Genomic DNA, 22608 nt, shown 5'->3' on the forward strand with positions numbered 1-22608 from the left:
AAATGAATATCTGCCATCCCATCGCAAAACCATTGAAACTTCGGATGAAAGATAACTCAATAATTACGAATAATTAGTCGTAAATTATTCATACGAGTCAAACATCACACGTAAAAAAAAAAATTTAAAGCTCACAAAACGAAATTTGGAACCAAATCATTAAGAAAATTATAAATAGAAAAAAAATAAGAACCATACTGATACATAAGAACTGTAATATGTCAAAAATGTTAAACGCGTTGCATCTCTGTAATTAGTAAGTAATAGCTCAGATGTCAATTGTAATCGGACAATGAACAATCGGAGATCAACAATGTAATCGGAATATCATTAAATTTTTAATGTTTGAATTTTTTAATCTTGACGATCATTCAATATTTTCTAATGTGAGCATTTAGATTATAAAAGTATTGTGTTTTTTAATTGATACAAATTAGACTGTTACCTTTATAAGGAGCAAATTTTAAAAATAATACAATAATATCGATTATCGGTTAACAGTTAATTTATAATTCGTAGTCGTTAATTTAAGAACGGCCTTTTTCGTTTCCTGTGTTTCCTCAAACATCTCAGCCTTCGTTTTTGTCTAGACAGTACAGTCGATGTCTTAGCCGTTCTAGCGAGGTCTTGGTCAACGTTCATTCAATGGTTTATTTTTAATTTTCTTACGATGCGGCTTGAAAATTCGATGAAAACACCTGATCGTGGGAAGTACTTTTAACCGTTTGCTCTCAAACAAACAATACTTGTTAAACGATGTGATGATATAATAGTTAAGGAATTTAATCAATTCTATTTTAAATCCATTTTTTAGTATAATTTAAACTACTTCAAGTATAATTTTAAATCGTTTGTTATGTGATTTATATGAGTTACATATATTTAATACCAATAAAAATACACTAACTTTTATTGATTATTTGAATTTATTAAATATATTGTATATGTATTGCTTGGTTATTGTTGGGTTGATTCATAACCAAATGCAATTTATATTTCTTAAAATCCTATTTAAAACATAAACGGAAAGCATGCGTAAAGTTCATGAAAATACAATTCGCAAACCGACGATAAGTAATATTTTATCTGTGCATTCTTTACATCAATTTTAAAGATTGTATTTTCTTACAAAGAGGTTTTACTCATTTATTACAAAATAGTTATCTCATTTCAAAATGTAGGCAACTTTACATTAATAACATTATTCTCAAATACGTTTTGTCCCTATATGGCAGGTATTATTTAGGCGAAATATATTATAGAATTGTTGTTGCAACAACAAGATAGATATAGTTAGGTATTATTAAGAAATATTATTTTATAATAAATCACGACAATATATTTCATATTTTGGGTTTGTTTGTTTATTTCTCTTATATAGAAATGACAATTCATTTACGGCAGATTTAAATTTCAGTTTAAAGTAAATTACACATTATTTAATTATAAAGATTTTGTTTTGACACTTTGTATAATTAAATTAGTAAAATTAACCGCAATTATTCGTGCACTTTCGTTAAATTTGATGCTTACAATCACAATCTACAATTTCATGTGCCATTAATTACAAAATCACAGCATCATTCCACCATATTGTTATATTTCTGATGACGTCACTTAACCTTTTACATACGGGATTTGTACAAATGGAATAATGACTAATTTTATATATTTTTTAATATTTTATTTCGCAACATGTCACGAACATCTCTATTCGTCTGTCACAGATAACATAAAGAGGTAAATGTCTGGTAAGGGATTAAGAGTCTAGAATGTAAAATACGCAGAAACTGGGGCTTCACATTAGATGGTCGGTAAACAATTGTATGAATTGACGGATATGTTGTATAAATATAGTAAGCAGAACCTTGTGAACTAATGATCTTTCATGCCTATTAAGGAAAAACATTCGTTTAATTCTCTATTTTGAGCCTGCTAGTTGAAGGCCGTGCATATCTCAGATCTCTTTCAGTACACTCAAAAATATTTTAAACGTCAAGCCCAAAATAAATTGTAACAAATATAAAAACTTGGCGTTGTATGGATTTGAACCCGATCAGTTAACATCCACGTGTTCAAACAACTGAGACGTAGTCACTTGTAAACAATTTATTTATATATATGCAGAGTGCAACGAAAATAGCTTTCTTGAATTCATAAAACTCGACATAAATCAGTCAAGCAGTCTTCATTTATATTAATTTATCTTAATTTTTAAGGATTCCAAGAAATTGAAAAAGTCTCGTTTGCGACTTGACTATTGAGTTTGGCTTGGCGTTGTTTTCAGTGTTTAATTTTAGTCTGTGACGAATGTACACCCGGCTTGGGGCGAAAATAGATTAGAAAGGGGATTGGTAAATTCATTATGATGGAAAATAAATAGCATTAATAAAACTAATAACGATTAGGAACTGAGTAGCCTTTTGTGTCGTGTATACACTACGTAAATAATACATGATAATAGCTGAACAAAAAATATTATTTACAAACAATATCTACAAAATTGCTAATATATATTTATTATTTATACGAATAATAAAATTTACGAGATTTTCTTCAACTATCCAGAATATAACTGTATTTAACAGATGTATTGCATGTTTGTATTCATTGTCTGTATTTAATTATGATCTGCATTTATTATTTTTATACGAATATGACAACACATCGTGAAATGTAAAAATATAATATTATAAATAATGTTATTACTTTTAAGGTACCTAAAATTTTAATAACTAATTAGTGCCCGCGGTTTCGGCGGCGGTTGGTTGATAGGTAAAAAATGAAGCCTATTTCCATCTTTGGGATTCAAGCTTTCTTTGTTACCAAATATCATTTACTTCGGTTCAGTGGTTGGGCCGTGAAAGCGCAACAGAGAGATATTAGTATAACTTAAAATACAAATAAGATTCAGTGAACGTTATAGACTGAGGCGTCTTATAAATCATACTGTCCCAGGTTCTTGGACAAAGATAAACAAAGATTTAAGCTATTTTAGAAAGTAATAGAATTCAGCATGTCATTATCTCCATCAGGCCCTAGGCTCTTGTGACAAGAACTCTTAGAATAAAGACTGCATTGAATATATTTAATGTCAAATATACAATCAATATACAGTAAACTATTTCAAATATTTTAATTGTTTAAGAAATACATTATGTTGTTTCTTAAGATCGAATGCATTAAAATGTTTTAATATAACGTGTTCATAAACAAGACTACCAATTATTTGTGACGTTTACATTTAGCACTTTTCCCACTTCAATAATATGACCTCTTATTATAATTCTATTGTGTAATAAGTAATATTATACGCCAAGTCGAAATGATAAATTTGTTGGCAAGGGGTTTCCTGTCGTAAATGCATTATATTTTCTTCGTGATTAAATATAGTTTCTTGTGGTTACCAGAGTCGATTGTCTTCCATGTTACGACCGCTGTAATGTTATCTTTGAGTCGCTGCAGATATATTAAACTTGGTGTATGAAAGAGAACTTTAAATATAATGGTTTTTATTAGCTTGTGGTTTACAAGAACTTACACAAAATGTGTTGTGATATTTTGCTGAGTTTGTGGCTTTTTATGAAAATGTTTCAGTAAAATTAACTATGATACACATTTTTTTAAATATTTTTTTCAAAAATGATCTCATACGCTAATATAAAGGCAAACATTAATATGAAACTTTGAAATGTGTACTAAGTTAGCTACAAATTATTAGGTTCATTCGAATATTTGCCAACACATACAGTGTCTTTGATTTATGACTTTCTGAATTGAAATACTAATTAGGGATAATTTTGTATCAATATTATTATGAATTAATTACCATACCTATTAAATAAAATTTTTAGAAGCTATAAGTAAATATTAACTATAGTAAATTATATCATCCCGAATTACTATGAGGAGTGCCGTCAGAAGGTCGGTGTCAAATTATAAGCAAGTGGGTCGAGGTTTAGAGAGAGTATATTTTTGGATGTCTTATGTAAGCGCGACGTTTATTAGCCATTAAATTTGTATTTAAGAAGTTTGGGAGCTATGTCATCGACTTATAAGCTTAATAAGGACTTCACCGCTAACCAAAATATTTTCGGTTTATTGTCTTCTAAGTCAATTTAGTTGTATCCACTTGTTGAGTTCAGGTAATGTTTTCAGAAAAAAATATATGATCTGATTTTGTGTGTAATAATGTTGATATGATCCGATTTTATAGAAGTTTTACGAAAGGAGATTTTTCAAAGTCATTTCTATAACTTCCAAAAAATTATAGTAGAAATAATACTGCTGCGGCTTTCTATAACTTCATAAAAGATACAGTAAGACCATATTTATAAAAGATTTTAAGAGTATGCAAATATATTTATATTCTATATCTTATTGAATTTGAATTGACACGTTTCTATATAGGCAAAAATTCACACGTCTAAAAAACTATATTTCACAAGCCGCTTACATTTATAGTTTTGAAATCGAAACATTCATAGAAGCCATTCATAAAGCTCTTACAATCTGCTTATTCCCGTCTGAAAGGAAGGTGTTTACTCTAAATGGAATTATAAAAACAAACAAAAAGAGGGATTTTGAAACTTTAATATATTTCAATCAGTCATGCTCATTTAAAAGCAGTGGAGCGTTCGTGCTACGTTAAATAAGCGCCACTAATCTTGAATGTTACCCCAAAAATCAATGTCTTCCTCCTCCTCTTTTACCTCTGGCATTTCTTTCGCTTCGTCTCTTTCTTCAAATGAACTTAATTTGGGTATGTCTTTTAGTGGTTGCTTTTCGTCATTTAGTCTTTCATCGTCAAGTGTGTTGTCAACATTAGCTTCCATAATCGGGCTCTCGGTTCTCCTTTCCCTGGATTTTTCTCTCGATCGACTTCTGGAATAAGAACGCGGTGCTAAATTAGGAGCACTCCCAAAGCCACTGTAATTTTCATCCCTATTCATGTTTTTGAACTCGGCTTCTTCGAGTGAAGTAAATATTTTTAATTCTTCTTCGCGGGATGCTCGAGATTCTTTAGATGAATTTGAAGAAGAAGATGCTCGTTTTCTAAAAGATCTCCGCCTAAAACTGGGGTCGCTTCGTTGCAGAGGTCGGAACTTAATTCCATCAAGTGATCTTAAACAAATGTATTATACATGAGTAGGAATATAATACAAGTACAGTAATGAATCCATAGAAGGAAGTCGTGTTCTCGTATATTCGAGCATTTGTGAAGAGGATGCACAGATGAAATCAAACGGGTTGCTAAGTCACTACAGAACGTGATTTATGAGTATCTATGAATTGCGTGCAGTCGTCAATAATAATTAATATTAACCTTAAAAATTCTTCGCTGAATGGAACGTTGCCATTTTTATCGCTGCTGTATGGTTGGAATAGTATTTCTGGCAACGGCGATGGAGGGGGCGTTTTGGGTCTGTATTCCCATGTAAGCTTTTCTTTTTTAATTCCTTCATCTTCGTTTGGATCTGGAATATACACAGAAGTTGTAGGAGATCTGTTTTTCTGTCTCACGCTGAACGACTCCGATGTGTCTGATATAATTGTTTTCGTTTTCGTTGGATATTTGTCTATTCTATAATCACCATTAGCTTGTGATCCTTCTTCTATCGAATCTTGACCGAAGCTAGATATTTTAGTAGAAAATAAAATGGCAGTGGAATTTGGTTGCCGGTCATAGAAATTGACAGCCGCGGACTTCAGAATTCCATTTTTATCTTCAGTCAAGCATATGTAACCTTGACCGCATTCACTAGTCCAGTCTCGGGGCGGTAGCTTGTTTGCTGTCTTTTGGAGTAGTCGCGTGTAGTACTCGACGAGATCATTAAAGTCCGGATCCGTATTGGGAACTATTCCATTGAATATATGTTTCATGCACTCCAAAGCTTCATGAAAACCCACATAAGATATAAATACGGATAGTGACAGTCCCATTCTTCACCGGCCACTGTTTTAGGGGAAAGGGACAGGTTACAGATGAAGGGAATCGGGTGCAGCGATGTGACGCCGAGACAAGATATAACCAAACTGAAATTAAAATGCAGTACTTGCCAAACTTTGTGTCCACATTTAGATAACAGTTTGGCTTTGCGGCCAGGTATGATTACGTTGGACTAATGATCCAAGGTTGCACATGGTTTACCGTTTAGGCTATAAAAGCTGTTTAACGTTTGATTGATTCGCTTTACGTGATTAATGTAAAGCAGTTAAGTCATCTTATTAGAAGCATTTATTAGAAGATAGATGTAATCAATACAAAGCATACTATATATTATATAACTTATATAGATAACAACTAAGCTAAGTTATCTTATTATTTCAAAGTAATTTTCAAACATTTTAATAAACCTGGGCTAAATATCTTTATAATAAAATTGGTATTTTAACATTAACTCTTTAATTCCTTCAGTTGTTTTCAATTACACAGAGCGAAGAGATGTAGAACTTTTTATCCAATTTAAGAAGTAAGATGTTAGGAATTTATGGCAAAGCGTCTACAACTTGACATTGAAAAACTTGGCAAACTCAGAAAAGAGTAATTTAATTTGATACGCGAATCTGACATAACTTGTGAGTCATCGACCTCCTTCGGACAAAAAAATGAGAATTTTGCGCGCGTCTCAGTCCTGTAGTAATAAACGTTTGAACTTTTTTAAAAACAACGCAATGTTTTTTGACATATTGCCAACGATCATTTTATAGCTACTATTGGTTCCTTTATATTTTCAGAACATTAGACTAAAACAATGGTTTCTAGATTAATAATAAATTTATATTTACTAAAATAATAAATCGACTGCAGGTTTAATAAATCGACGATGATGGTTTGATAAGATGAATAAGGTTTGAAATAATAATTATAAAGAACTAACTTGTATAAGCACACGTTTCCAATGTAAAAAAGAAACAACAAAAACCCGATTCTGAACCATAACTTGGGCTAGTAATAATTCATAATATTGTAAAAATAAAATACTGATATAAACAGGTACAGTCATTTATTAATCTCGCATTGAGAATTCGGATGTTCTAATTGAGGGGTATGACGTGATAATGACGGAAAGGACGTGCTCTGTACTTCGATGCAATGTGTGGGTGACGCTTTCTCAGATAGATTTCGACACGGAAAATTTAATTTATTTAATTTACCTACCATTTAATAGCCTCACATCCAATAAAGCTAATTCATTTTTATCATACATTAAAAAATAATTAATTATAATATAGTAACAATGTACACTAATATTTATTTTAAAATCAGATAACAAATGACATGATTCCTAAATCGTATAAAACTCTAAAAATAACGTTTAATTAATACTCTTTTATGTAGTCAAATTTAGAGATCACACAATGTATTTTCATCCTCTTCCAAAATGATAAACGAAAACGAGACAGCAAGTCGTGAATCGAGTGCTGCGTGCAGTGAACGTGAATACCCCGAAAGTCGTGACCTTGCCTTTGGGATGGAGTGAAAGTTACGCGCTAGGCGGGCGGAGTAATCGGACACCCGTGACGTCACGGACGGGCCGTGCGCACCGTGGCCCGCTTTATGCAAGAACTAAACATCCACATTTGATTTATGATTCTTATCAACACAATAATGTACTCATAATTCCATCTCAGTCTATCAATTAGCAGCTTCAAAAGGAGTTATATGATCGAAATGTCTTATTAATAAATATGTATATTTGAACAAGTTTAGTGTACAAAATAATAGATTGTTAGACTATAATAAACGTTGAATGTATATTGATATATATTTTACTGAAAACATATTAACAAATATTTATAATTTCATTATTTTATCAAATAAGCGACTTTTTGATAAAGAATTAAAAACCCAGCAATATATAATAATAAGACCTAGAAAATGATTAGCCATAGGCATGTGATATTTTTCACGTTATAATGAATGGCATGGTATTTATTGTTTGCTTTTATTCAAATCTTAATGCGTACATGTATTTATATACTTCTATTTGATTACGTCAAACCTATTTGGTCAAATCAAATCAAATCAAAAATCTTTATTCAATATAGAAGTGTTTACACTTGCTTATTGATTGTCAAAAATCTACCACCGGTTCGGAATTTAGCACCTCGGACCTGAGAAGAACCGGCGAAAGAAACTCAGCGGGATATATTTTTTTTTTTCATTTTGCATGTACAATAATTGTTATATTTTAGTTATTTGAAACAGCCTGGAGGCGATCATTTCATTCCCAAGGTGTGCAGTCAACTAAAAAGTCATTAGTGTTGTAATATCCTTTAGCACACAAACGCTCTTTAACGATTCTTTTGAATTTTATAATTGAATAATTTTGAACGTTTTCTGGGATCCTGTTGTAAAAACGTATACATTGCCCCAAAAAAGAGTTACTAATCCTGTGTAATCGGGTACTTGGAGTAACAAGTTTATTCTTGTTCCTAGTGTTAATAGAATGTACGTCACAATTTCTGGGAAAATCGTTTATGTTTTTGCGTACATACATAACATTATCAAAAACAAATTGAGAAGCGACAGTCATTATTTTAATTTCTTTAAATTTATCTCTTAACGAATCTTTTGGGCCCAGGTTATAAATTGCACGAATAGCCCTCTTCTGCAGTACAAAAATAGTATTAATGTCAGCTGCATTACCCCAGAGTAGGATGCCATACGACATTATACTGTGGAAATAACTGAAGTACACAAGGCGAGCCGTATCCACATCAGTCAAAAGTCTAATTTTTTTTACCGCATAGGCTGCAGAGCTGAGTCTATTCGCCAACTTATTTATATGGGGGCCCCATTGGAGCTTAGAGTCTATTGTCATACCAAGGAACTCTGTTGATTCTAAAACATCTAATGCTTCCCCGTTTAAGCATACACTCGTTTTGACACATCTTACATTGGGAGTAGTGAATTTAATACATTTAGTCTTTTTACTATTTAACATTAAATTATTAACACTAAACCAATTTACTATTTCAGAGAGAGTATTGTTCACATCGTCATATATTGAAAGACGTCTTTTTATATGTCAATTTACCATTTAAATAATTTTAGATATAATGTTTAAAAAAATATATTTAAGCTTATAATTTTCGACGTAAAGTAAAGTACTGTATACTTTAAACTCGTTTCTTGAATTTTGAATAACAATAAAAATACAAAGTTCATCAAAGTCTTATTATTATATTTTGTATTACTTTAATTTTCTAAATCGTATCTCATTTTTTTGTTAATAAATCAGTTAAAGAAAATACATTTACGATTATTTGACATTAAAAGCTAGACTTATAACAGAAGAAGCTCGATCACAGAACTATTAATCTTTTAAACCGCATCAAAATTAATTCAACATTTGTGAATTCAGAAAACATTACATTGTTGAATATTTATTAGGTACTTGGTATTTAAAACTTTATAATTGAAGCTTCGTCACAATGTCAAAGTGATCTATTACTGGCCACTGAGACGTATGGCATGACAGTGTCCAGATTTTTATCGTTTAATCCGAGTTGGCGAGCGCGTGCGCAGATGTTATTCGATTTTTTAGCTTTGCGCTCCGTCTCAGTTAATTTACGTCCCTCCAATGATTCTTGTTAAAACTAAATTAAATAGATAATGAATTTCAATTTATACATGTACATATGTTGAAATTTCTTACAAAGTTTTATACATTAATTTTGTAATATTATAAATGTTTGGACATTTTTAAAAATGCTCGACTTACGACTGTCCGATTGGAATTGGGTGATTAAAAGAAAGCGAATATATACGAACGCATAATTAGAATATATAATAGTAGAATTAATTTGTAACCACCTATAATATAATATTAACCTATATGTCTATAGAATTGCAGTTAACGTGGTCTAGGTTTATAACGGTCGTCAGTCAAGAGATTGTGGTTTTCCTTTGAACCGTTTACTTAAATTTTACCTCGTATGAAATTTAAGCTATTCAATTAAGTTTATCGTGTGCCTGTACGATTACAAGATTTTAACTTGTTTTAGATGGTTAATACCACTGATACTCATTACGATATCTCTGAAATCATAGGTCCAATTGACTTTAGCATAGTTACTCATTTCGCAAAATAGACGAAGAAAGGATTTTAGGATTTTTTTATTTCCTTATGTGTAACGAGAAACTTTGAATGAATTTTAATCGTACGAAGTCGGGACGGACTACTAGTAGAGGATATATTTATATGTTGAAGCAATAAATATACATCTAGGTAAGCGCTGATTGTGGTGTTGGTTTCTCCGTGTAAGTAATTGAACTAATAAATATTTTGAAGTGACTCTTACAGCGACTTTTTAGCTTTATTGACAAAGAGTCTTACAATTTAAAAATATATGATATATCAACAGTAAATTATTTATTGAAGTTTAAATCACAATAGCTAACATTTTTCCTTATAAGAAAAACAATTAATTATTCTCAAAAATAACATGTAGCCCAACAACTGTTAAAACAACAAAATAACTTGGAATTGTAACATGTAACGTGACTGGGCTTCAGTTTCCATTTTAAAAAGTTGATACAAACAGTATGAATCAACGGCCTCATGAGACGGCCTTATACGAACATCTTTCGGTAATAGTATTAAATTAAAAGCATATTATAGTATAAAATATTTTTCACAAGTTTATGAACACGGGTTTAATTCCTGTATTATTTTTTTTAATTTAGTTAAGTTTTACCGCTTTCTAAACTAAACCTGTAAACCAAAGGATCGCTTTGGATTACAGTTTTGGAAAACTTACTGCGGTCTCTGAGTAAAATATCAATATTTTCATTACACTTTCGGTCGACTATATCGGTCTTAATGCTATTTTTATAATGTCATTTAGTAGGGGTAACTTGACAACTGTTGTGTGAAGACTACTTGATGATACGGTATCGTGACCGTTCTCGAATGATTCTAGCCGACTGTGCAGGACATTGTATATTATAATTATAAATGTGTGCGTTAACAAAAGTACTCCCATTGCCTGACCCTTTACATGTTACTGTACCCTGACCGAAAAGAGTTTTGTGGCATATTGTGTGGATTACCCATAAACAATTATAAAGATTATATAACAGTAAACAATTTAAGTTTACTGTTATATAATCAAAATATATAATATAATAAAAAAACATAAACTTCTATACTCGATGCTGCTGAGAAATTTTGACATCAACATCGATAAATTTGCTTGACATCCGGAGGATCTTAGCCTTCTAAGTTAGCCATAAGATAAACGAAACTTTCGGGGATTCTGAGAAATAATATATACGATATGTAGTAGAAACGCTATATACATATACGAAACGAAAAATGTTTCAACAAGTTACAATTTAAGGTTTTTTTTTCTATTGGGTGTGGTATGTCATATGTTTAAAATCTTTTTGCTTAAAGAGCCCATCTCTTTAAACATATTTTGAAAAGGATGGTATAGATTGGCGGACGAGCAAATGGGCCACCTAATGGTAAGTGGTCACCACCGCCTATAAACAATGGCGCAGTAAGAAATATTAATCATTCCGTACATCGCCACTAATCGCCAATGGTCCACCAACCTGAGGAACTAAGATGTTATGTCCTTTGTGTCTGTAGTTACATTGGCTCACTCATCCTTCAAACCAGAACACAACAATACTGAGTACTGTTGTTTGGCGGTAGAATATGTGATGAGTAGGTGGTACCTACCCAAACAGGCTTATACAAAGCACTACCATCAACCTAAGTTTGTTCGCCAACCTTTAACATTAGTATTTCGGGGTTCAAGATTCACATTTAAACTTAATTACACAAACGAGGAATCATTAATACTGCCTAATAATATTATAATTAATCAATCATGAAACGCTTAAACATCAATTGCATACAAAATTGCTTGTAATCACATGATTCTATATATTGATAGAAGCCAGTTAATTTTAATCCATTAACAAATATTTTCTAAATGAAGAATAAAGAAAAGCTAGTTTTTAAAAAGAGTATTTTTCTATCTTATATCTTTGAGCAATTTCATTTTCGTTTGAATTATTTGTCGAAAACTACCGCCATCTAGTGGTGAGTAGAGACACTTTTTTTTAGTAGAGTACATGTGAAGTTGTTTTCATTAAAAACCGTAAAACTTTTGCAAGCTGTTGTTCAGATAATATACGTATAAATATTTTTAATGATTTATTCAATCGTTTGTAACACATTAATATTGTTCAAGTATTATATTTTATAAAACGAATAAGGGAAGGGCGAGTAAGGGAACAAATATTTAATTGAAAAAGTTAAAGTAAGTATAAATTATGTATCCTGTCATAAAACAATGCTTGTTAATTGAAATAATATAAAACAAAAATAATTACATATGTTGAACGAATAAAATATACCTCATTAATTCACCAAAAAATAATTTAAGGCCAATACGTGTTATTTTTTAATTTCAAAAGTTGAGGAAATTTTAAGGAAAGGTAAAAACACATGCTCGTTTTATATGTCACTCACAATTTACTTTTTCAATTGCTCGTTTCCGAACGCACAAAACACAATCGCGGCAAAACTTCGCGCGCTGTTTTAAAATCGAATCGTTTCACAATGGCAAATCACTGTCGAACTTTTTTTGTTAAATCGTTGAATGCACTGGCTGGAAGAGACACGTCCTCGGTAGATGTCGAAAGAGTATTGAGTTCTCAGTTGGCGAACGCTGTACAGCTAAGAAGTGTTCGTTGTCGCGTGTGTGCGTCAATTATATTTATTACATCGAACTAGTGTCTATAAACAAGCTCGCACAACTTCAAAGAGATCGATCGCTATTTAGGGGATCGATGAAGGAATTCTTTGCTAGGCCGAAGTCGAACCTGTCGCCTCTTCCGCGATGTGTTGCGGAAAACGGATAAGCAAGAACAGTTTTCATAATTTTTATATACTTTATCTTTTTAGAATTCTCGTGCCTGTTTTAATGCAAATAAAGACTTAATTTACAGAATGCTTCAATTATTTTAATAATTTAACATCTTTAACAGAAAATAAAATTAAACGTTTATAATATGCGTTCATATACCATTAAAACTAGAGATGCGATCCTACTCGTTATGTAGTAATAATAATTCGTTTGAATCTCAAAGTAGGCCACCACTTCAGATACGCCCAAATAAACATACGTTGTATTAATTTATTGTTTTTAATTTTAACCATGATTACGAATTATTTATAAATACAAATAAAATATAAAATTAATAATACCTGTATCTTTTGTTGCTGAGTGCCTTAACTCCTGAGGCAAAGTAACAATTGACTTTAAAAAAAAGTAAACGTCAAAATATTAAAATGGCGGAAATATTCCGGAAAAGCGCGCGAATGTAGCAAACTACGCAATGGTTGCTGAATTACTGGTAAGGTGTGAACAATTCAGTACAGTACTGTTACTGCTCAAGTGTTATTTTTATTCCATAATCGAATACTGAACAAACATTATCGGATTCACGTTAAACTAAGGTTATTTTAAACTGAATATTATAATTAGAATTAGTAATGTTATGAATCATTGACACAATTAGGGATGGATTATGTAACAAGTTGTTCGTCACTGTTTCAGTTCGTAACTAGAGGTTTTGTTATTTTAAAGTACATAGGTACGATTGCGGTTTGATCGGATCATATTTAATATAATAAATCAACATCCAATCGTATTTATAGATACCTTCCGTAGATTGAATCGCTTTGAACAACTTAACATAACAATTTTTTTTTTAAATTCTATGACTATGAGATTATTTTTATTTTAAATAAAAACTTATTGCCAGTTTAAACACAACCAAGGAGTTTTAAATAAACTGAATTAAGTTCAGATGCTTCAAAGTATTGTAAATCAAAATAAGTGAGTCATGACAGGAAAACAATAATTATTAAAAGCTTAAAATAAATTCTTACTAAAACGCTATCAATTTATTATAAATCTAAACTTTCTAAAGCCATTGAACTTTAAAAGGTTCACGAAAGGATTTTTTTCCCATGTCAGTACGATAACCCCACTTGATTGTTATAAAGTTATTTCGAAAAGACAAGCATCAATTAAGATTTCGTGGAAATTAATTACATATATAGGTACGCTCGGATGATAAGTGTGTTTAATAAAACTATTACCGTACATAAACGGCTAATATTACTTTCTATATTGAATCGTTTTTTCTATACTTCCATATATATAATTGTCTGTCAGTTGAATTGTTGAACATTTCACAATCGTCTAGTCAGTCATTCGTGATTGATTAACAAACATCCAAAAATGCAAAATTGCATAACTAACTCGCTGTATTCTTCTTTAAGTGTTTAATTATATATATATTTTTATAGTTTTGATTCCTGTTGTATTTTTGGTCGTTTCTAGCAAGAACTCAAGCAAGAGTCAATTATTATTCTTTTATCAGTTTTCAGCATTATTGTTGTGTTATTTTATAATAATAATACATAAGAATCGTGGCTACAGATTTAACGACGTGCATTTATTTCAAAATATGCTCCCCACATGAATGAACAGCTGTTGCGCTGCATTAATATTGTCAACGGTAAAGCGTATTGCATGTCGTCAACTGAATATTATTTAAACATTTTGCCCTATATTATATTTTTTTAATTGTTAACGTTCAGAATTTTTTTTTCTGACCAATAATTTCCGTTGACATCTTAGTTAACAACGCATTTGAATAAAATAATATAAATTACATAAACGCACAAACCATAAAATTAGATGTATTCAGGAAACTTTACTAGCACCTTCTACAGCGTAGGTATTTTTATTTTATTAACTTAAATTGTATTGTACACCAGTAGAAAATAGTACAGAAAATGATTAGAACTAATTGATGTGTAGTAGAAGCGGCATTCTTATAGTTAATTAGGGATTTATTCTAGACAATCCAATCGAAAGAGACTTTAAAATAAAAGCAGAGAAACCAGTGCAGTTATAGATTTATATATAGATAGAAACAAACTGGTACTTATACGTTCTATTTTAAAAAAAAATCATTAGATTTTTCTGACGAATAATTCTCAGTAACATCTTGGAGTCTGGAAGTTGGAAGTGTGTACATTCCGTGCTTCGGAATCACGTAAAGTCCTGCGCCTGAATTTTTTCCGTTTCAGTGAGAGAATAGAGAGAGCATCTGTGTTTGCGCACACAAATGTTCACTATTGTATAGCTGGATCTCCTGTGAGATTTGCCTCGGTGGCCGTAATCAGTCAGGATGACATCATCATCATTATAAAAAAAATATAACTACCTAAAACTACAGCCAAAAAATCCAATATTCATTGAATTGTAAAAGTTATTTCAAATATACAAACTTTTATATTTAGTATTTTACCTGTTGCCGTTTTAATTCCCAGACGAATTTCAATGTAAACAATTGGTTTTGTCTAAGTTATCTGATAAAGAATTTAGTATCCGAGAAATAATTCCGTTACGGCGAAGCTTAGGAAATTATTGGTTAGCGTCAAACGATATGATTTGTTGGTATACTAAAATGTTTCGAACGTCGTAAATAAGGCTGTTATGTTTAATTTAGTGTTAAAATATGATCAGCAGATTGTTCGCGTAGAGGTTATCTGATTAAAGCAATAATATACTAAAGGCGATCTAACGAAGAGTGCCGAAAAAAAAAAACTGAAGAATAGTTTATTTTTTAATTACATTTTTGGTTTTAGGGAAGAATTTAATTATTGTTTTACAGTCAATATAACTACTAGTTCATTGATGACCTTAAAGCGCTCGATGGCAAGTCTGTTAGCTGTGATTTTAGATTTTGGTCAAGGCGCTAATGCGATAGCATAAGAACCGTTAGGTTATTTAAAGATTTTCAGATGAAAATAATGTTTTCAGAATAAAATCATAATAAACAAATCCTGAAGCAATACTGGATAAATGATTTGAATAAGAGATTCTTAGGGAGCAACCTCACGCGCCAAATATTTACAATGTCACTCACGTTCTATTTCATACCACGTACGAACGTGTCGATGAAAGATATCACCTTGATTTGTTCCTATTCTCACATCCGCGATCAGATCAATCGATACGATATTCGCTGTTAAGGTATTAGGAATTTGGCAGAAAACTTGTGTCTTTAAACATGTTGAAAGATATCTGACCTTTCGTGGACCTCGTTCTCATTAAGTTTATTCGGTTTAATTAGTCATAATAGTTTATCTATAAAAAAAAATATAGAATCTTCAAACGCAGCGTTAAGTTCTAGCCAAGTGAAACATTGGTCTGAAGAAGGTGGCAGAATCAGGGTGGAAGATGGAGAACCGGGAGTTTTGGCGCTTATTGGAAGAACGATATGATAATTAAGAAATGGAATTGAATAATAATAATGATTATAGTGTTAATTAGGTGGCAGTCGAGCTCATTCTGAGTGGTGGTGGTCAGATATGCACAAATTCATTTCATCCTCTAATGGGTTAAACAATGACATTTAACACGATATAAGTATGTAAATTACTTTTATATTTTTTATACATCTATAAGATATAGATATCTTTGTATAAAATACTCGCGAAATATAAACTTTAGTTATAATATCGTTTAAATTTTTTAAATATTTTTTTTTATCATCGTACCGTGAATTGTATAGTTAACCTGTTCAAAATTTATGCGAAATATTTATTATTTATAAACAAAATATACAATAAGTAGTCTTTTAAACCCTGTAGTCTAAATCCAGCTTAACCTATCGGGGTTAGTCATTGCTCGCGGCACAAATCCGTGACCACTTATAACTGTAATTTAATTTAGAATATAATAAAAGACAATGATAATTATATTAATATAAATGATAGACGACGTAATTATAATGAGAAGAACATATCATATATCTCGACAGTGGAACGATCATTTTTGAAGTTTATTATAACTTTATTAATGTGTTGAGAAATTAAGCTAAAAGTATCAACGTATAATAAAAGGAGATCTGTGAAGAAGGAATCAATTCAGTATATTTAACAAGTCAAGGGATAATATAGGTTTTATTTTTTTATTATCATAAGATAAAAATCGGCGAAGATAAAAAAATCGATATTATAAAATCTTTGTCCAGTATGTACTTAGTAATAATGATCATAGTAAAAGCAACATATGAAAATACTATACTCAATCAAGCTGAAGGCTTTGCCCTAAACTGTTATCATATAATATATATATAATCTATTTTTGAACAACGAGGAGAATAACTATATAAATGTAAGAAATATTTTTTGAGGATCTGTGCCTATAGCTAGAGGTGGTCTGATTTATTACAATTTAACTCATAAAGATACTAAACTAAACTCTTGTATTTATATTAGTTTGGATTTGTCTCATTCTGAAGCTTAACTTAGTATCAACTGGTAAATGTCAGTCAGACAGACGCTCCGGGCAGAAATAGCTGAGGTTATTTCGTAACATTTTATTTGGATACATAAATAATTAATTTTACGTATACAATATCGAAATAGAGTGTTTACTTCAAAACAACAAGTTAAATAGATGCTGTCAAATTCTTCCCGATGAATTATTTTGTGCATCCGTTTCTTAGTAGTTGTATTGATTTGCGGAATGGAAAATATATTATGTATATATGTTTACATGTTATTTATTTATTTTAAGCTTATTTTTTTATATATTGGATTTTATATGATTCTTGTCTGTAGTATTGTATCAAAGAGTGGCACGCAACGTGTTAGTCCGTGTGATGTACATTGTAGTATTTTTAAACTTTCGATGCACTTTAGAAGAAGACACATACCTAATATTGCATCTAATATGCGCTTGCAAATAAATAAATAAACACCCATAAAATATGATAACTAAATATTAAATAAATATTATAAAGTTAAAAAATTGTCATTCTTTTTTTTTGAATATTGTAATAATATCTGTCTGTTTGTCGTTCAAGTTAAAAATGAACTAATAATAAGGAACCAAACTTCACGCATTTTAACTAAAATATGCAGTCTCGCGTAATTAAACTAACGAAAAGTCTGTCTACATAAAGTATTTCTTTAAAAAAAAAAAACTACTAAAACGTGATTTCGATACATTTGTTCTTGGTAATATAATTGTGGTCAAAGACCATTTTAAGAAAATAATTCGGTTTTTAGGAAAAATATTTTAGTAAGTAATAATAGAACCACTTTTACTTTATATAATATAAACAAAACTCAAAATAAAAATAAATGTTATTAGATAAAGAATATTTATAGACGATTTTATAAAGGTATTTAAACAATACAAAGCCTGAAATAAGTAGGTATAAGTTGTTTTTTTTTTCAAAATATTTCATCAGTTGATAACATATTTTGGAATAACAAATTCGAAACTCGATCGTAAGATGACAGCACGTGCGATATTGCCTTAATTATAATATTTACAGTCGGGTCGAACATCGAGTTTCAAATGTTGTATTTTACAGAATAACTTTGCTAATTTTGTGAACACAGCCGTTAAGAAAGTGTCGTATACTCATTTCCAATGCATTGGCCGCATGGTAGCTTTATTATAATGATATTTCTATTTATATGTCTGGCATCTTTATACAATGAATCAAGAATACAAACGATGGGATAAATGCACATAATATTCTACTTATATTTGTAAATTGATTATATTGCGATATTTAATAGAAATTTTTTATATTTTGCTTATAGGTCATTCCGGTTACACACAGTAATACTAGGGGACAGGGTCAACTCTGTTTCTTTAACAAAAATCTAAGCTCAACAGATAGGTTTTTCAGTCTTATTCTTAAGAATTATAATTATTAAATTTTCTTTAAAATTAGTCGTTTGAGTAAACTGTAATTTTAAATATCCATTAATTTAAATTACACTATATTTAGTATTCCCGTGTTTAAATGGAATAATTACACTCTAAAAAGGGCAAGCAATGATCAATGATTCATCACTAATTGTCTCATCAATGAGTCACGTTCGTTACCTAAAGTAATTGGCAGTAAATCAATCATATGATCTCTTGGATATATTGGGATAGGTTTAAAAATTATATAATCTATACTTGCATATCTGAGGTATGCTTACAGTATATAATAATGGGTTTATTCTTTATTTTGGGATCAATAGTCATAATGTTGTAGTCGTGATGTTTTGTTTAAATGCAAGAATTTTGATAGTTTAGAACAAACCTGCGCCAGAATTCGGTAACATCAATATAATGTATATTTTATTAAAGTGAACGTAAATATTGTTACAATTTGTGGTTTAACCGCCTATTACAATTTATGAGTTTTCGTTTGACATTTGTGTTTTAATGCGCGTTAATCTGGTTTTATAGTTTGAAATAAATCATAATCTATGTACAGTTTACTAGTTAATAAAATTTATTTATAAACATTATCAAATAATAATGGTTTATAATAAAAATACTTATTACGAAATTTTACTTAAATATTTACAAAGACATACCTCATCACAAGCATGACACCTAGGCTTGAGGCGCTCTCCATAATGTCGAACACAGTAGAGACGACCGTCCAAAGCACAATAGGCAAGTTCGACGAGCAACTCGTCGCATTCAGAACACGTAAAGCATGCTGGATGAAATAAGGCCTGGAGAAAAAATATAATACTACCATTGGCGCTATCTAGCGGAGAATAGTAAAGTAAAATTTAAAATTACCAATGCCATCTATGTTAAATGATAGATACTAAATTTTTATTAGATGGCGCTGATTATTGCCTTAGTTTAATTGATGACGGTTTAATAATGGATTTAGATCGATTGGGTGAATTTACCTCTTCACTAATACGTGGTGCCTGAATTACAACATTGCCATTACGAATCGTCTTAGTACAACCCATACATTCGACGGAAGGACCGTGATGTTGACATGCAAGTCCTGTAACAGATATTCGTTTACTTAATTTGATATTGTAGCTATTGTACGACAGATGGCGCTGTAGAGTAACATACCAATATCTAACGCAATTTCGTTTCGTGCAGCTACGAAGTCTTCAAATTGTTTACGGTGGGTGTCGTCTATGTGCCTACAGTGTGCCAGCGATAAATCTTGCTTTGGAAGCTGCGTAGCTAAGGCTTTGGTCCGCCACGCACGCCACGCAGCGGGGCCAGTGGCGCCACCTACTGCGTTTGGTGTTCGTTCAGCCAAGGCTGTCCAATATAGTTCAGTCTGCAATGTTTAGTTTAAAAAAATAATTAACAATCTTATTTCTAAAAAAATAGTTTGTTTATTACATTAAATGAAAACCTTTTCTACACAATTACATACATCTTTTGTGAGTGCATATATTCGGTTTTACAAGAGCACCTAGAGAAAGTTCTAAAGCAGCTAATACTGTTAAAAAAAAAATATAAAGATTCGCTTCCCCGCGTTTATTATACAAATATGTATATTTAATTAGGTTTAACACCTGTATTTACATTGGCATTTATCTAGTTATAAATAAAGTATTATTAATATTATTAGCCATCTTGTTCAATCCATTCAAACGAGCATATAAGTCTAAACGAAAAATTATAGAATTCAAAGTTTAAAATAAGAAAAATGGAGCGTAGCTTTGTTTGTAAAAGTGGTTTTTAACTTCTTTTAAGTGTACTTTACTTCTTTTAACTTAATTGCGGTACTGGCGCCCGTAAATTAAAGGATGACGATAAAATTAATCCGTATTTGATTGATCATTGCTTTACGAGAACCGAATGTAACGTTGATTAGTATGTTTTTGGCTCAACTAATCGTCTTATTTTTTTTAATATAATGTTGGTGATTGGTCACCTGTTTAGCGGTGAGGCCGGGCGGACTGTTGTCATAGGAAATGTGCCCGCGAGACTCCCGCAAACCGAGCCGGTCGCGCACCGATCCAAGCTCTTCATGGTAAACGGAATGCTGGAGCCGATCACATCCACACGACTTGCAGGTTTTCCTGAAAAGATAATGAGACATTTGTAACCATGTTTAATCATTAATTTGTATCGAGATTTTCGAGCTTGAGGGCGAATGAAATAAAAATAAATATAGGAGGGACTGATATATGACATTGTTTTTTGCTCTTTTATTTACAATATACTTTATTCTTAACAATTTACTTATTTATATTATTATAATCATTTATTTATATATATTTTATAAAATATAACAGATGATTGATGATTTATTATGACATGATTTAATAATGATAACAATGTAAATCTTCAGTCGCCATTGTTTCATATAAAAATTTTACAAACCAGACAAAGAACTTTAGAATATTTAAAATACACTGTTGGTTTTACAAAAGTAAAGTAAAGCAAAGTAAAGTTAAAAAGGATATATATTATTTAATTATGTTACGAGTTACGACAATTTCATTTTAACATTTATATTGATAGCTGCCTGTCCTGAATTCGTCCGGGTGAAAAGGAATTTAATTTTACTTTTTTTTTTGTGATTTTTTTATTTATGATCGGTATAGTTAGATGGACGAGCAAATGGGTCGTTCCATATTGAAAAATTAGAACTACTTCTCTTGGCTACCTCTCTATGATAAGTTAATATGTATATAAAAACAATTAACGAAGTATACGCTAAATCTAATATTAGGTTAAATCCAAAAGTATTTGACCAAATATTTAAAGTTAGTAGTTAGCGAAAAAATATATTATATCAAGTATTGTCATGCGGCAGGCAGTCTGTAACAGTCTCCCAGATCATAGATTAAGGCGTGGATATACATGATATGGATTAAATTGAGTTTTTTTTTTTTTATGGCATTGGTTGGCGGTTGAGCATATGGGCCACCTGATGGTAAGTGGTCACCACCGCCCATAGACAAAGGCGTTGTAAGAAATATTAACCATTCCTTACATCACCTATGCGCCACCAACCTTATTATTTGAGTTGCATTGATTTATTTTTTATTGTTACCGAAAACAAGCTTTTTAATATTTTTAGTAGATCACATAAACAACAAATAGTTAATATTTAATATGAGATGTTTTTAATAATGTCATTATAATTATTAGTTGTAAAAGATACCAACGATATACAAAATCTGTGTTCTGAAGTTATTATTATCATGTACTTTTATTTATAAAACAATGTCATGACTGTCAAAGATATACTACGATTACATTTTTATGACGCTATTATCTCATTTTGTGTAACAAATGAATAAAATATAAAGAAACTTATTACTACTAATCTGTAAAATAACTTTTTAATGCATTAAAATAAACATTTTAATCAAACTAATATATATTAAAAAATATACAGCCAATTATTAAAAAAAAAAAAACCATGACTATTTGCAAATGATCTTAAATCTTTAAACAGTAAGTTCACAATAAATATTACATGTATAATATTCATATTTTTTTATAATATAATAATGATGTGTTCTAAATAAATAAGTTTACAATAAAGATACGCCTTAAACAAACTATTAAGTATTAGTATATGCCTTGTATTAAAAAAAAAACAATATTCACTCACGCAACCCTTTACTTCTATAAGAGGTAGTATCAGGCGACATATTGATATGCTAACAAAGCGTAACGGCTGCCATGATTGAATGAACACGGCGATGATAAGTGATTCTTTATACCTCTATCTACTTCATTTATAAATAG

The 22608-nt window shown here is 30.7% G+C and overlaps 1 protein-coding gene across 9 annotated transcripts in view; it reads right to left on the bottom strand.

Annotated features, from left to right (window-relative positions):
* The window catches only part of Lmpt (Limpet), a 151170-nt gene that overhangs the window by 25938 nt on the left and 102624 nt on the right, over positions 1-22608 (bottom strand). For 4 of the 9 annotated variants that reach the window (XM_026634272.2, XM_064215073.1, XM_064215075.1 and 1 more), the window contains 4 exons: positions 20777-20924; positions 19957-20173; positions 19779-19882; positions 19449-19592 (listed from right to left, as the gene is read on the bottom strand). In XM_026634272.2, the coding sequence (XP_026490057.1) occupies positions 19449-19592; positions 19779-19882; positions 19957-20173; positions 20777-20924 (613 nt within the window). Of the gene's footprint in view, positions 1-4712; positions 5125-5326; positions 6045-12497; positions 12743-19448; positions 19593-19778; positions 19883-19956; positions 20174-20776; positions 20925-22608 lie in introns of those variants that run through there. The other 5 variants (XM_026634269.2, XM_026634273.2, XM_026634268.2 and 2 more) reach the window with 5 other exon arrangements.

This window comes from Vanessa tameamea, chromosome 6, assembly GCF_037043105.1.
Source record: "Vanessa tameamea isolate UH-Manoa-2023 chromosome 6, ilVanTame1 primary haplotype, whole genome shotgun sequence".
NCBI classification, from domain to species: domain Eukaryota; kingdom Metazoa; phylum Arthropoda; class Insecta; order Lepidoptera; family Nymphalidae; genus Vanessa; species Vanessa tameamea.